The following is a 16,498-nucleotide window of genomic DNA, read 5'->3' as shown; positions in this document are numbered from 1 at the left end:
GCGGTCAGGAGGGGTACGAACTATGGCTGCCCTCTGTCCCCCATACTTTACGCCCGACACCTAGAACCCTTTTTACAAGCCATAAGAGTTAACAAGGACATTGCGGGGATACCTTTTGGGGGGAGCACCCACAAAGTAGCAGCTTTCGCAGATGACATGCTCATCACAGTGACCCAACCAGAGACCTCCCTGAAGGCACTGGACACAGAACTCCTTCAGTTCGGAGCAGTGGCCAGATTAAAGGTGAACATAAATAAATCTGAAATCCTTAGCCTCACTCTTACAGCCAAGGCAGAACAAAATCTCAAAAAGACCTTCCACTATACATGGGTGGACAACTCCATAACGTACCTAGGGGTAACACTGGCCAAAAAAGGTGGGAGAGCTTTATCAGACAAACTTCCCTGCCCTACTGGAGAAGCTTTTAAATAAAATGGTCCACTGGGGCCCGTTGACAATAACTTGGATGGGGCGCATAAACTTTCTAAATATGGTGGTACTCCCTCAACTACTCTACTTCTTTACGGCCCTTCCGATCCTCATCCCTCAGGCCTTTTTCAGATCCCTCCACAAAATCACAAACCAATTAGTCTGGAATAAAAAAGAAAACGAGTCAAATTAATGAGAACCACAACTTCACAAGGGGGAATGGGGGAACCGGACTTAAGGGACTATTCAACGGCCGCTCAAACGAGGGTCATCGGACTGGCAGGACGACGACCCGGGGAAAATATGGAGACCCATGGATGGAAAGGGCTGTAGCAGGGGGGTTTGGAGGGGATCCTATGGAAACCCAAAGTACCCCTACCCTTCGCCATACACACACCCCTCCACCCCCGTTCGACAACCCACAATTCACCCCGGGATATAATACACACTCCTTCGAGGCCTGGCAACAGGGGGGATGCCAGAGGGTTGGAGATGTTTGTGGGAGACCAGGTAAACCGCTTCGAACCATGAAAGGCGGACTTCGGACTGGGGCAAATCCAGAGGTACAGATACACTCGGGTGAGGCATTGGCTGCTACATCCCTCCAATGAAAGAACCTGGGACCCGGCAATTAACCCCATTCGAGAAGTACCTAAACACAGACCCTGGCGATAGGAGAGTGGTTTCAGCAATATACAAGCACATTAAAGAGGGAGAAATCCCCCCGTCAAGAGCATATATGAATAAATGGGAAGAGGCCACAGTGGGTACAATAGAGGAATCACAGTGGGCACGACTCTGGGAGCAGGTCCCAAAACTATCAAGATCCCTACAAATTAGGGAGATATAGCTGAAGCTCATCTTCCAGTGGCATCGAACACAGGTCAGATTGCATAGAATATACCTGGGGACTTCACAACTATGCTGAATGGAATGTGGAGGGGTGGGCAAGTTTTGGGGATCAAGGCTGGAGGGAACCGGGGACTAGCAATGATAGGACTCAACAGGGTGCTAGAGGACATCACCTACTAGATACAAGGGGCAAATTGCAGATTCAGCTCAGACTGGTAAAGTTTACTGAGATACTCAAGAGAAAGTGCACAACGCACATGGTGCCCTAGAACTGTGAGCCTCCTGGGTATTATTGACCCTCCAGGGGCGAACGTCAACACTTAAACACAACCTCTCTGAGGAGGGGAGCCACAGCAAGGTCTGTTCCCGGATCAAGGGAGTTGGGGGTAGGGGGGATTGAGAGGGAGGACATTGCTCATGTTGGAAATGTTATTGTTAAAAATGCAAATAAAAACTTATTGGAAAAAAAAAGATGCCTAGTACTACGCATGTAACTAAGCTGAGCTAAGCAATACAAAGTGAAGAAGGCGTTCAAAAGCATTTTAAGTGAAAAGTGGGGCACAACGTAGATATACTAAACTCTAGGCAGAGTTAAGAAATGTAAAGTGAAGAAGGCGTAAAACAGGTGCAAACATGAAATAAGCCAGCAACACAACCTGCAGTAGTACTATACACAGAATGGTTATGACAGGATTACCTGGACCACCTGCCTTCATGGCATTTCCGGGCCAAGCTAAAGTAAAGCGGGCACAATGTAAGAAGGGATTTGTTAATTATATCAGGGCAGCATCTGGAAACTCATAATCAATGATCAGGAAGGTGTCGTTATGAATGCACTTTCTAGGATATGAGGCACAACTAATTTGACAATTTACCGTCCTTGACAGATGAAGGGGATGGTGATAACATAAGTGATTTAGACAACACCCTATGGAAATTAGATCTACACTTCAACCCCAAAACCAGCACATTTTTTGAAAAGTACAATTTTGTTGTACGCATCCTAGAACAAGGAGAAAGTATGGAGGAGTATGTGTCTGTGCCTTGAGATATTTGGCTCTCTTGTAAATTTAGAAACACCTTTGACGAACACATTCGGGATCAGTTTGATTCCCTGTAGTTGAACAAGATAAGGGAAGAATTCTGGCTAAAAGCTGAGCCCTCATTGGAATAAGTCTTGGATATAGCAAAGAGGGTTGAACTCTTATTGGCCTGTGTGGTGGAAATTAGAGAAACAGATCAGTTAAGTTAAAGTCGATGTGATGAACAAGTCCAAACATAAGAGTAAAGGAAGAGAAAAACCAGCAGCAAAGGAAAAGAACGATGACCAGAACAATAAGTGGAAAGGAGAGAGAAAGGATCAGGATCATCGCAAGCGATTATGCTTCAGGTGTGCCAGCAGTGCACATTTTGCTAGATCGTTGACACGTCCGGGAGGAGGGCCACGTGCGTGAAGTGCAGAAGACATGGTAATTTTGTTAATTGTTGCAAAAACATTAAATTCATTCAACGGAAGGTTTTATATGTTAATGATGAGGATGTCCACAGGTCATCAGAGGAGGAAAGATGTAGTGTGTAAAACATAACTGTTAATGTGTTTCAGGGTGCAGATGAGGGTGAATGTGAACACCCTTTTGCAAGTGTATGAGTAAATGGGGAAATGATTTAGATGATGGTGGATTCTGGGTCAGAGATATCTTTGATATCAAAGTTAGTATTTGAACAGGAGATGGGAGATGATGTCCGAAATTTGTTGGAACCAGACATCAATCCTGGGGGTTACAACCAGGATAGAATTGACTTACTGGGTTATTTTGAGGTAAAATGTGAGTTTAAAGGGAGATGTGCCCAAGGGAAAGTGTACATTACCAAGAAGGGCATGAATCTGCTAGGGTAGCGAGAGCAAAAACTATTAGAGTTCAGATTAGATCCTAATAAGGAGGATCAGGTACTGCATGTCAATTCAACATTTGCTGATAGATACAACAATGTGTTTAAAAAATGTGCGGGTAAAGTTAGGGGAATACAACACTTTCCCCTAAGCAAAACTGCGACTAGTGCCACTAGCGCTAACAGGGTGTAAAGGAGGAACTGAGTGAATTGTTACATATGGGTCTTTGAGAGAGCGGGTGGCGTGGAATGGATGTCTCCTCTGGTTGTGGTTAGGATGCTGTCAGGAGATTTACACCTGTGTGTGGATCTATGCCTACTGAATAGGTGTGTTAATTGAAAGCCATCCTTTGCCCAATTTGGGGGAGATGCTTGCTGTGATGGGTCATGGGCAGGTGTTCTCGAAATTAAACCTGGCCTCTGCATAACTCCAGGTAGAATTGGAAGAGAAAGTTAACTGCATTTATAGCTCACAAAGGGGTATTTCAATTCCGTAGGATGCCGATCGGGCTGGTATTGGCGTCCTCTGTGTTCCAAAAGATAATGGACAAATTGTTTTATGGTATAAATGGGGTATTCTGCGTCCAGGACAATCTTTTGATATGTGTGGAAAATGAAGTTCAGCATGACGGAGTGTTAGACAAAGTGCTGGAAATTCTAGGGTCTAAGGACATAACACTGAGAGAAGAGAAGTGTGTATCGAACGAACAAAGTTGAATATTTGGAGCATGACATATCGGCACAGGGAATAAGGCAGAAGAGTTGTATGGTCAGAGCTATAAAGGACGTGGAAAGTACCAGATCTAAAGGAGAGTTATGTTCGTTTTTAGGGATGTTAGAATTCCACCAAAAGTTTGTTATGAATTTTGCCGATACGGTGGGTGAGAGGAGAAGACTGCTAAAGAAAGGAGAGGAGTTCGTATGGAGCGAAAAGTGTGATCGAGAGTTTGAGATAAAAGCGGAGATTGATCTTGCAGGTCCGTTGGGAAAGTTTGATACCAGAAGGAGAAATTTAATAACGGTTGATGCCAGTGATGTGGGTGTAGGTGCGGTTTTGTCCCAGGTAAATGAAGGGCAGGAGTAGATAATTGCCCATGCATCAGAGAGGACGTAGGGGTGCTGAAAAGAGATTCAGTCTTGGAGAAAGAGGCATTAAGGTGCTATTGGGCAGTTGAACAATTCAGGAACTTGGTGTGGGGCACAGATTTTGTCTTGCAAATAGATCATAAGCCTTTTAAAATCCATGTTTTAATCCAAAGGTCCTGATAAGGTGTTGAGACGAATAGCAGGATGGGTTACATGAATGCAATGTCATAGGTTTAAAAAGTGTGCGATATATGATAAAGATAACATTTTGGCAGACTGTTTTTCAAGATTGAATAGTTGTCAGAGGAAAGCAAGGAGATCAAGCCTTCAGAATTAGTCTTGGTGAACTATGAGGGCATTGTAAGCAAGGACGAGTGGATGAGTGCCATAGAAATGGATGAGACCTTGTCGAAAGTAAAGGTGTATATAGAGGCTGGATGGTCCTAAAAAGTAGAGGTATGGGAATGTGAAAAAGCATTTTCGCATGTATGTGATGAATTAAGTGTGGTTGATGGGATCGTTTTCTGGTGGCAACGTGCGGTTGTTCCGGAATTAGAGGATCATTGAGCTGGCATACAAAGACACATTGGAATATCTAAAACCAAGGCGGTAATAAGGAATGAATATTGGTGGCCAGGTTTTGATAGGGAGGTCAAGAGGAAATTGGTTGATTGTGTTCAGTGTGTAAAGGGTTGTATGTAAGGGAGTAGTGGCGAAAGGACAACCTATGATTGAATCTGATGTGCCACAGAAAGTGTGGCACGATGTCGCAATAGATATCCTAGGTCCTGTCAAGGTGGGTTTTGGCCAGGGTAGATACATTTTGGTGTTGGTAGATTTACTGTCCTGGTGGTGTGAGTTCAAGGTGATTAAGGAAGTTTGCGGGGAGGACATTGTGGAATTCTTGCAAGATATTTTGTGCAAGGGAGGGAATTCCCAGTAGTATTTTGACAATGACCCTCAATTCACTGGTGGGTGTTTCAAGGAATATGTAAAAAAAAAAAAGTGGTATGAAGCATAACTATCAGCGTTGTATCATCCTGAGGGAAATGGTTTAGTTGAGAGTGCATCATGGAAGCCATTAGAATGGCAGGTGCTTGTTGTATTGGTAGAAAGGTGGCAATCCAGGAAAGTTTATATGCGTTGAGGATTTCTCCACATGCTACAACGGAGGTAACTGAGCTGATGAGGGGGCGTAAGGCGAATACCGCAATAAGCCCCCCTTGGTTGGGTAGAGTGAGAGAGTCAGATTGTGTGGTTGAGGAGTTGAGGAACAAGTTAAGAATCGAAAGGGAAGTGTGTGATGAGAGAAAATGAGAATAGGTAAGAAGGAGTTGAGGGTGGAATGTGGAGATTGGTTCATGATAAACGGTTTGATCAAAAGGAAAGGAGATGTGTTGCATTCTGTTCCGGTTCAAGTGGTCGCGGTGATGAGAGGGTGCTGTTAGAATAAGTGGTGGTCAAGTTTGGAACAAGAACAGAATTACAATTGTGAAGAGGGGTTGCGTTGGATAAAGAAGGGAGATGTTATAATATAGCTCATGTATATATTTTGTGCCTTAGAATGTTGATAAGTGAGGTCAGTGTGTGATGTTGGTTACAATCTAATGCAGTGTTTCGTATTGAATAGATTCCCGCATCAGCTGTTTGATCTGTGTAAGGTGAGAGGCTGTGCTGGGGTTCTGTGTATATGTAACTAATAAACAATACTTTAAAGACGTTCCCGTATGGAGACTCACTTTTACAAATATATATTCCCATACGTTTTCTTGGGTTTTACCAACATTTGTACCTCACTCCTCACATCAGATTTTTGCTTCATAGACCACGGAAGACACGCTATTAGTTACAATTGTTTAATATTGTATCATAACTGGCTTTTATCAGACAAACATCAACAGAAGTTACACCACTGCATTAACGTGTGTCACCCTTTCCCGGGCTTCTTCTGTGTCAATTCTTTTCATTTGCATCCCATTGTTCAGAGCTTGCTGCCATCTTTCAATGTTTTTGGTACTTTGCTATTCTTTAGGTCGTTGTTCACTTTTCCCACATGTTGCACCTAACTCGATGTTTTAAAGCATAGTGTTCTAAGAGAAGCCTTCATGCTTTTTGCTTCATCAACTGGTCTCATTGCTGCCAGAACATAATGCGATTTACTCATGCAGCATTTTACCTATTGCCCTATAGCTATCAGTAGCAGTGGAAAAGTGCGTGGTGTATAGAGAATGCATAGAGACTTTATATGGCAATCTTTACTTTGCTGTGGAACGATGTACTTTCTTAATTGGGTTCTTCATTTATATGCATAAAGCAACCATTTGTACAATCCTTTCTTCATATGTATAAGTTTATAGCATTCCTGAACACTTAGTGCATGTTTGTGCAACATTTGGTATCTCTTCAAAATTAAAGTACATACTGTGTGTGTAACATTTATCATAAGACACATAAAAAGTTTAACTCCAGAGGTGCATAAAACATTATGTATAATACATGTGCAAAAACTGTACCAAAGTTCCTGATGTTCTGAAGCTCATAGTTCATGTTTTTGTCTTCCATCTTTATCCTGATGGTTTTATACTCCTCTTTTTTTTCTAGGTGCTGAAGTGGTTTGTTGCTGTATGCATATAGCTTTTTATTATTGAGAAGAACCCATGTTACTTTACATAGTTATAAAGAGCTTAGTGACTTATTTGTGTAAACAATGGTTCCTTCTTTGTATCTTAAGCTCAATAGATACAGAGCGCCTTTGCTATGTCCCTAATGGATACTCCTCTAATTAGTGATTGTTCGTTTTTATAATATTGCATACCAATTTATAATTGGTTATAAGATGCATCATATAGTTGATAAGGTGCATACTGCATAGCCTAATTTTTATTTAGGTTCTCATATCTGTTTTGTTTTAATCTCAAACTACACTCAGTTCATGTCACCTTTTGTGTAGAAAACATATTGGAAACTGCATCTATAATTTTAATCCATTCAATGACATTGTAAAAAAGAAATACAGAAGATTGAACCTTATCGCTTTATCCATCCGTTAGTTTTTATCCAAATATTCTGTCTAAGGTTCCCATTTATCATATAGTTTCATTTGTCTGTTCAATTCTCTATCGTACACAGACAAACGTATACAGTTCCTCATCCAGGTTGTGTCCTTGTGGGGTCGTGGTGTTAATGTCCACAATATATCTTGATTCTTTTTGCCTTAATTGCAGCTCTCAATCACCCCCCCCCCGCACCCCCTGGAGTGTTTTCTCTTGGTGAATAATAAAATACAGTAGAGTTTCTACACTGCTCATTTGTTCTTAATAGCTTGCAGATGTTGCAGGATTCTGAGTTTGGCCAGAATCTTTTTGTTACCCATGTACCATTTTGTGCACCCATAGCTGATAACATAGACCACATTTGTGCTGCTACATGTCAGATGATGTTGGATCGTCACTTTATTTCCTTTTCGTTATGTCATTATGTATTGTAGTGACTTTTCTTTTTCTTCTTCTTGAAACTTTGTTCTTCATTTTCAATAGATTGTCTCTCTTCAGTTTTCAGGCTTTACCATATGCTGTCTCGATGATGATTGGTTTTGGGTATTTTCTCTCCCTAAATCTGTGCGCTGCATCTTGAACTTCAGGCATTCCTCTTCTTCTGAGCATTTGCTTTTTTGATTCTTATGAACTCTCCATATTGTATGCTCCATTTTAGGCAATTTGGGTGTCCACTGTATGCAGGTAGCACGGCACTTGTTTCTTTTCTGTTTATTAGACTCTAGCTTATTGTGCACTATCTTGATGTTTAAATCCAACTATATGTTGCTATCTGTGTGATGCTGGTCTGTGAATTTAATGTTATTTGTGTTTTTGTTAATGATAGATCCAAATTGGAGCCCTTCTTTGGAGGTTCCTTCCCATTTTATAAAAAAGCCATCTATATAACAGGTCCAGAGTTGTATTTGCTGTGTATAGTTTTGATAACTTTTCTGCATCCTCATTTTTTTTCCCCACATTCCCATGTATAGATTGGCATGCAAGGGCGCAAATGTGGACCCATTGCTGTGTTTTTCACAGTACAGAGACCAGAGGAAGTTGCTGGTCATAGAAATACCCCATTATTAACACTAAACTACAAAATATTCTCCTCCAGTCCTGCTGAGATCCATTATAGAACGGATATAATTCAAATGTTTGCCTTTAACTCTATTGATCACAGATTTCAATATGCAACATTACAGACTTTTTTTTATATAAAAACAATTTTCTTGTATTTTTCTCACTGTGGAAATAGTGAGTGTCAACTTCATATGGCTATTTTCTAAGCCTAAATGCAACCTTTTCAATTAAATATGTAATTGTTCACACATTCCTACTATTGCAACCATTCCCTCCTTATTACCATTCACAACCCAACATGGTTCATTCCCTATTCACTCCAATTAAGAATCAGTAAACTGGAATTTCATCAGGGGGACACTGATTCTTCTTTCCACCACACTTTTCCAAAATTCTTTACACACTGCTATAATTCTAGCTCCAATCTTGCTTTTATCTGTATTACATGGATTAGTACTATTGATCCATTTGCTCCTCTACTAATTTTCTTTCTTCACACTGTTTATTACAGGATTTTGCCCAGGGACAATGTTTCAAAAACAGGGTTCAGCTACAACTCTGGTTGTCTCATGGTACTCTTTCTTTAGTTCTCCGTATCTTGCTATGATAGGTGGACTGCAACCTTGTTAGCTGCGGGCTTCCACTTTGGATCACTGCCGTGCCACAGGATTGACGGTAGTATTTCCCATTGAATTATGTTCTAAGCAGTATTTTAACATCTCTCTCAGCATGAGGGAGTGGTCTCTGTAACTTTCTAATCTGATTTTGTAGATAAGAAATGTTGTATTGCTTTGATTCAATTTTTATGCTCTATGAAGGTGTACAATGATACCACATCTGATGTCGTTAAAAAGTATGTTTCTTTCCATGGAATCAAGCGCATCTTACTCAGGAAGTCCATGGTATCTCTGATGTACAATGGGAGAGTGGACACAACTGGAAAGAGATATTTATCAATGTACTTGGATGTTTTCTCCAACAACGATCCCATTGCTGATTTAATGGGTCTTTTAGGTGGTTCCTGAAGTCACTTATGCACTTTTGGTGCAAAAGAAATTGTTGGGATTATCGGGTGTTTCACCCATAGGTATTCTTTCTTCCCATTCATGTAGCCATTTGTTCAGCAATCCCTTTGTCATTATTTTCATATAGTTCTTGATATTCCTGCATCAGGTTATGAGCCAGCCTTTGGTATTGTTTCAAATCCCTTAGGTGCTGCATCGCTTCTGCAATTTAGTGTACTGTATCCATTACCACCACATTTCCTCCCTTATCCAAGGGTTTTATCATGATGGTATAGTAATTCCTTAATACGTATATTGCTTCTCATTGTTTTGAATTAAAATTGGACTGCTTTCCTTTGGGTGCTTGTTCCCCTAGTTTTTTCAAGTCATCGGTTACTAAGTCCAAAACGTCCAAATGGACATTGTGTTTGGTGGTCAAATTGAATTTTGATTTTCGGTTTGAAATCACTTTTCTCCGTTAGTGCAGTATTGGTACCGAAATAGCTTAGATCATCCCTTCTCCATTCTGAATCTTCTTCTTTCATGTTGGTGGTTTGTTTCAGAGCTTGCCAATATATACACGGATCTACCTGCTGGCATATCACCGGGTTTAGGTTGGGATGGTTTTTCTATGTAGGGCTATTTTTTCTTCATTAATTTTGATTGGCATAGTCATTTTTCAATATCATCTTTCTCATGAAGTGATTATCTATTTTTGTTTGTGCATAATCATATCTTCCATCGGGGGGAAACCTTTTGATAAAACATTAGTTTCTGTTAGTCAATTATCTTTGTGACAGATTTACCACCTGCACGTCTATGTTAATTTGTTTTTGTACTTTACTTTTCGAGAGCATGTTGATCGCATCCATGGCGTTGAATCACTCCTCTCTGTGTCTTGTACCGATTCGCCATGTACCTTGTGTTGCCTTGTCCTGGTGCCAACCTCTACTTGCTGGATTTTTTCCTTCCATGTGTAGAAGACTCCTTTCTTCTAAGAATATTTAGCCTAATCAGAGTTTCAGATGTTTCATTTTCTGACATTTCAACAAATGAAATGGCAGATTCTATTGATGTTTGTTCTTCCAGCGTGTCCTTGGTTTGTCTTGTGGTTATGCTGGCCCGTCTCGCTTCATACATTTTTGCAAACCTTTCTATTCTGCCCATCTCATAGTCCTGTGTGTCCCGTACAAATGTATGTTGTTTTCTATCTTTTATCTCTGTTTTGTATTTTTTGAGATATTTGTTTTTGAATTTCCTTTGCTTGTTCAGCTTCATTGCTTGAGTTAACATCTTCTTTTTCTTTAAATTATATATTGGGCTTTGCTGACCTTAGCATCAGCAACCAACTGCTTTATAGCGCTAAAAGGCACAGACTGTCCCAGTGGTGACCGGTCATCCATGCCTTCGCTATACTTAGGCTATGCTGAGCACATCTCGAGCCCACTCTTCATCTCTTGAATCACTCTTTCTGAGTTTAAGCTTCCCTTCATTCTACGTATCCCCTTTTCTATAACTCCTCCAGCTCTAATCCCCTATTCTCATTTCCCTCAATAGTCTAAGGTCTGGCAATCCCTGGGTTGGGGGACACAGCACACCCTAAAATCTCAGACAAGGGTAGGTTCTTGGAGCCCACAGTGGTGGTGATTCTGCTCAGTATGAAAGCACAACAATATAATTAGAAGCATCTCTACAGCGCACCCCATTGTTTGAGGTCAGAACAATTGTCTTTGTGACATTTAAAGCCTGTTTTTAACAGTAAGATAGCATGTTCTCCCCTTCAAATGAGGAACAGGGGTGAAAATTGACAGGCAATATAGGTGGTCTGATCAGAGGTCAAGCACTAGCCAACGAAAGAGAATGAGTAACATTTTAATGAGCCCTAATGCCTTTGCAAGAGTTATATAAATATTACTTTTTTTTACCCCCCTGCTCTATAGCAAGGATATGTACGCCTGACCTGCCTGAAGACATTGCAGGCCCTGTACTGCAACAAAGAAATGTCGGGGAAACTGGAACTGTTCACCAGTCGCTTCAAGGTGAGAATGCAATACTATTCTTGTTAAGGACCATCTGGGCTAGAGAACAATGCTTGTGTGGGTCTCTTCCATGAGGGGCTTAAGTAATACCCCACACTTACCTGTGATGGTCCGTGATTCCTGGGTGAGCGTTTAATAGCATGGAGTGCATGTGTTCTTGGGAAGGAGATAGTTTACCTTATACAGCACATTTCTCCGGGTGAAAGGATGAATGGCAACCTGAGTTCCTAGCTCCTTGCGGCGCAATCTGCTCTTTACCCAATGTTTTAAATATATATCTTTTGGTTTTTTATTGGTTTAAATGTTGTCCCTGGTATATGACCCACTTTTTTATACCCTCATAAGCAGACTCACTACTTGTTCTCATATTTGTTATTGTACAGGCACACTTCGTGGAAATGCCTCCATCCGTAAATATTGTAATTGTAAGCCATTTCTGATTGAAATGTAATTCCCAGTTTAAATACAAATGCCAAACACAGTACATGTTAATGAGCCAGTACCACTTGGACCTATTGCTGCCTTGTTTATTAATACAGGGTGCCTGATATCGATATGATTGGGTCCACACAATTGATAAATATTATATCTGGCTGGTTTCGTGATCCCGGGATGCATATGCAAGTCACCACACAGCATGACATCAGTCTATTGAGGCAAAGTAAATCAGACCTGCTTAAATATGGGCACATGCTTACACAAGCAAAGTTACTTTTGGTGTCATCAAATGGTATATTGCAACTGAGATAAGAAACAAAATGACGTAACCCACGAACATTGAGCAGACAAGGGAAGACTGCATCCACTCAAGTAATAGCCTTTTTATTCAAGAACTGGTGGTCCTTGATGAGTGAGAAAGTAACTGCACTTCACAAATACTTTGGGTCTTACACTCTGAGGTACGTGACCACACATCAATATAGAAGTGGGTTTATTCTTTATAGCTGGAGACCTTTGAACATGTTGCAGTATATGTGATGTACACATTGTCAAGTTGACAACTCCCCATGGTAAGCATTTTGAATGTCACAATACTGTCTTGGCAATAGGAGTTTAAGATTTACCCAACTATTTGGACTATGATTTCCCATATTTTCAAGTAGATACAGGAACGGGGGAAGAACTCTTTAGACTGTAAAGCTTTCTTTACAGACCGAAATCGCTGGACAATGTATTTTTATTTCGAGGGGATTGGGTCCTTCGAACTATTCCAGATCTATGACAGGTGATCACCACAGCTGTGCTGCTTCGGAAAACCTTCGGCTCCTGCGTCAATGACGTCGATACGCTGTCCTCGAGGGCCTCAGTCGAGCCGACGCCACTGGATGTTATAAGTAGGACGCACAACGCATGTAGCCTCAGTTCCGTTTTTTCCGCGAACTTGTTCGCTTCGGAGATCACTGCGCGCCTCGGTTCTTCTGAGTTCTATTCTTTCGGTTCTTTGAACCTGTTAGTTTGTGAAGATTTCCATTATGTCTTAGTCGTCTTCTACCCCGCGGCCGGGTTTCAAGAAGTGTCGGGACTGCGGTTCCAAGATGTCGCTGACGGACCCGCACACCGCCTGCCTCTGATGCCTCGGTGAGAACCACGCCACGGACGATTGTGACAAGTGCCAGTCGATAACATCGAAGGCCTTGCAGGAGCGTAAGAAGCTTTCTGTCGGTAAGGAGTCCAAGCCCAGGAAGTCGAAATCCACTGGGCTTTCGACTGATGATTCAAGGGGCGACTCTCTGCATCGTCGGCGTAAGTCCAGGGGGGTTTCAGTCCCGGAGTGGGTCCCGCCATTCCTCTGCCTCTTCAAGGCGCTCACGGAAGCGCCGTCACCGGTCGCCTTCCTCGTCCGAGGACTCCGCCCGTCGGGGGGGTTGCTTGTACCAACAAGTATTTCACTCCTGCGGAATGGGATTCATATTGTAAGGAGATGATGGCGATTTTTCAGTCGCAGGGCTCCGTTCCGTCTGCTCTGTCGAAAGACGCCGGCAGGGAACGTGCTAGAGACGCTGTTCGCACGCCTTCGGGCTCGAGCTGTCGTCGCGATCACCGGGCACCTTCGAGGTCCCGGTCGGACAAGGTGGATCGCTCTAGCCATGCCCGCTCCAGGTCCCGGTCCTCGACGCCCTCGAGACCATCGGAGCCTGTGAGGTCTTCGAAGAAGACATCGACGCCTTCGGCGCTCAGACCTTCGAAGGACTCTCTCGAAACTCTGCCTCCGAGGAAGCCGTCAACGCCATCGGCGCCCAGGCTTTCGAAGGAAACGCTTGGGGCTCCGCCCTCGAGGCCTGTGCCGATGGCTAAGGCGCCACGCTCGACGCCGATTCTGTCGACGCCTTTTAAGGAGGCTTTATCGGAGGTGCCCCGGAGACCGGTGGAAACTCTGAGAAAGGCCCTGCAGACGTCAGTAAGGCAGGTATTTGAGCCTTTTTCTGTGCCCTCATCCAGGGATTTATTGCAGCATCTGGATTACATTTCTGAGGTGCATGAAGCGTCTGATGAAGGTATGGTTCCTGATGGGGTTCTTGACGAACTCCTGTCTGGTCAAGACCAGCTAGAACACCTGCATCAGTCTTTGCATGACGCAAGTGGCCTGGACACCTCTCCGGAGGTTGAGTTCGGTAGGCCTGAGCCTGGCACGCACACTGAGTCCTCGTACCGGCGCCTTATGTCGAGGGTGATGGAATACTTGGGGTGGTTTGCGCCACCAGTGGATTTTCTGCAGGATAACCTGACGGATATCCTTGGCCAAGGTCCACCAACTGACCCAGTATTGCCATTCCATGTGGCCTTGCAAAGAAGGGTGGCAGCGGCTTGGACTGCTCCAAGTATGAGCAAGTCTTTGCCGAAGAAATACCGTCCAGCCAGTAGCGACCCCAGCTACTTGACTATGCACCCCACCCCTGAGAGTTTGGTGGTGCAGGCGGCTATGGCCCTGGCAAAACAGGCGTCGTACCCTACCATCCCTCCTGATAGGGACGACGAACGTTTTGATGGCTGGGCGAAGAAATTGTTTTCTTCAGGGGGTTTGGCTTTACAGGCAGCCAACTCTGTGTGTGCCTTAGCACGTTCCACTCATACTCTGTGGAATTGTCTCTTTGGCGGCTGAACATATTCCCGAAGGGGAGGAACGGGATGGCGTTCTTGCTCTTGTTCAGGATGGCAAGGATGCCATGTGTGAATCCGTTTGGTCTGGACATGGCAGATTGCGTCAGCCGGTCCATGGCGGCGAGCACCGTAATGCGCAGATTTGCGTGGTTGCGGAAGTCTGGGTTTGCTCCTGATGTACAAGCCTGGCTTCTCAACATGCCCTTTGATGTGAACAACTTTTTGGCAGCAAGGCTGACGAGAGCCTTGAGAGGTTGCAGACCTCCAAAGCTGCAGCGAAGTCGTTGAGCGCTGCAGTTCGCCAACCTCCACCTTTTCGTCCTAGGGGACAGCAATGGGGGGGAGGTTCCTTTCGATACTACTCATCCTTTGGTAGATTGAGAGGATCTGCAAGTCAAAGGGGCCCCCATAGGAGTACCAGAGGTGGAAAACAAGGTACTCGAGGTGCCAAGGCCGCTCGGGCAGTTGCCTCTTTACCCTCAGGCAATGCCGCAGCCGCTTCGGCTCAGTCATGAGGCCATGTCCCATGGTTTGCCGGTTGGAGGAAGGCTGGCGCAGCATCTTGTAGAATGGCGTGCCATTACTTCAGATGTGTGGGTTCTGGAGATCATAGCCCACGGCTACTGTCTTCCTTTCCGACAGAGGCCTCACGACAATCCACCAGGGAATCTCTCTTTGGAGAGTCCGGATCCGCTCCTTGCGCAGCAAATAAAATCCCTGCTGGAGAAAGGCACCATAGAACTGGTGCCTGTAGCGGAGAGGAACAAGGGATGGTATTCCCCTTATTTTTTGATTTCGAAGAAAGATTGAGGATTGAGACCCATCATGGACTTACGTGGTTTGAACAAGCTCCTCAGGAAGGACAAGTTCAAGATGGTTACTCTCCCTCAAGTCCTCAAGGCCCTTCAACTTCAGGACTGGTTGGTGTCTCTCGACCTTGAGGACGCTTACTTTCATGTGCCGATCCATCCCAGGCACAAGAAGTACCCAAGGTTCACGGTTGGCGACTCACAGGTTCAGTTTCGGGTCCTGCCATTCAGATTGACCTCGGCCCCGAGGGTTTTCACCAAGCTCATGGTGGTGGTGGCAGCCTATCTCAGGAAAGGGGGTATTCACATCTACCCCTGCCTGGATGATTGGTTGATCAGTGTGCGCTCTACCGAGCAAGTCCTGGATCATCTGTCAGTCACCTGCCACTCCCTTCACAAGCTGGGCTTCTCCCTCAACTTAAAGAAGTCCCAGTTGACGCCAACTCAGCATCTCCAGTACATCTGACCAGTGCTCGACACGTCCCTGGGGCAGTGTTTCCCTCCCCATTTGAGGGTTCTTCACATTCAGCAGATGGTGCACAAGTTTCAACATGCCCAGAATCTCCCAGCGTTCGAGTTCTTGAGGTTGCTCGGCCTCATGGCATCCTGCATTTTTCTGGTGCCAGAGGCCAGGTTGCGGATGAGATCTCTGCAATGGGCTCTCAAGATGCAGTGGTCACAGTCCTCCGGCAGGATGTCGGACCCAGTTCAGGTGCCGCCCTCAGTCCCCCAGGACCTTCTGTGGTGGGCTGGCGAAGGCAATCTGATGAGGGGGGGCTTCATTTTGGCTACCCTGGCAGCAACGATCGTGACTGACGCGTCCCTCATGGGATGGGGAGCTCATGCCAACGAGTTGACAGCGGTCGTTGGTCTTTGTCGGAGTCCAGACTCATTATCAATCTGTTGGAGCTGAGGGCCCCCAGGCTTGCCCTGAAGGCTTTTCTGCTGACTTTGCGAAGGAAGAATGTCCTGATTCTGACGGACAACACAGTGGCCATGCACTACCTGAACAAAAAGATGGGGGGGGTGCAGGGTCACTTCCTCTGTGCAGGGAGGCGATGCAGCTCTGGTTCTGGGCCATCCAGCAGTAAATTTCATAAGGGCCTGCAAGTGGGTACCATTAAAGGTTACCTGGCAGCGCTGTCCATAGTTAAGCGCTCGTTTGAGGAGTGTTC

The 16,498-nt window shown here is 44.2% G+C and overlaps 1 protein-coding gene across 1 annotated transcript in view; it reads left to right on the top strand.

Moving 5' to 3' along the window:
• STAG3 (STAG3 cohesin complex component) overlaps positions 1–16,498 on the top strand; it is a 2,261,782-nt gene that overhangs the window by 989,464 nt on the left and 1,255,820 nt on the right. The window contains exon 11 of the mRNA XM_069646424.1: positions 11,317–11,415. Within this exon, the coding sequence (XP_069502525.1) occupies positions 11,317–11,415 (99 nt within the window). The remainder of the gene's footprint in view (positions 1–11,316; positions 11,416–16,498) is intronic.

This window comes from Ambystoma mexicanum, chromosome 1p (genome assembly GCF_040938575.1).
Source record: "Ambystoma mexicanum isolate Mex_15411 chromosome 1p, UKY_AmexF1_1, whole genome shotgun sequence".
Classification (NCBI taxonomy): domain Eukaryota; kingdom Metazoa; phylum Chordata; class Amphibia; order Caudata; family Ambystomatidae; genus Ambystoma; species Ambystoma mexicanum.
Note: the sequence above shows the minus strand (reverse complement) of the source record. Positions and strands in the feature narration are given on the sequence as shown.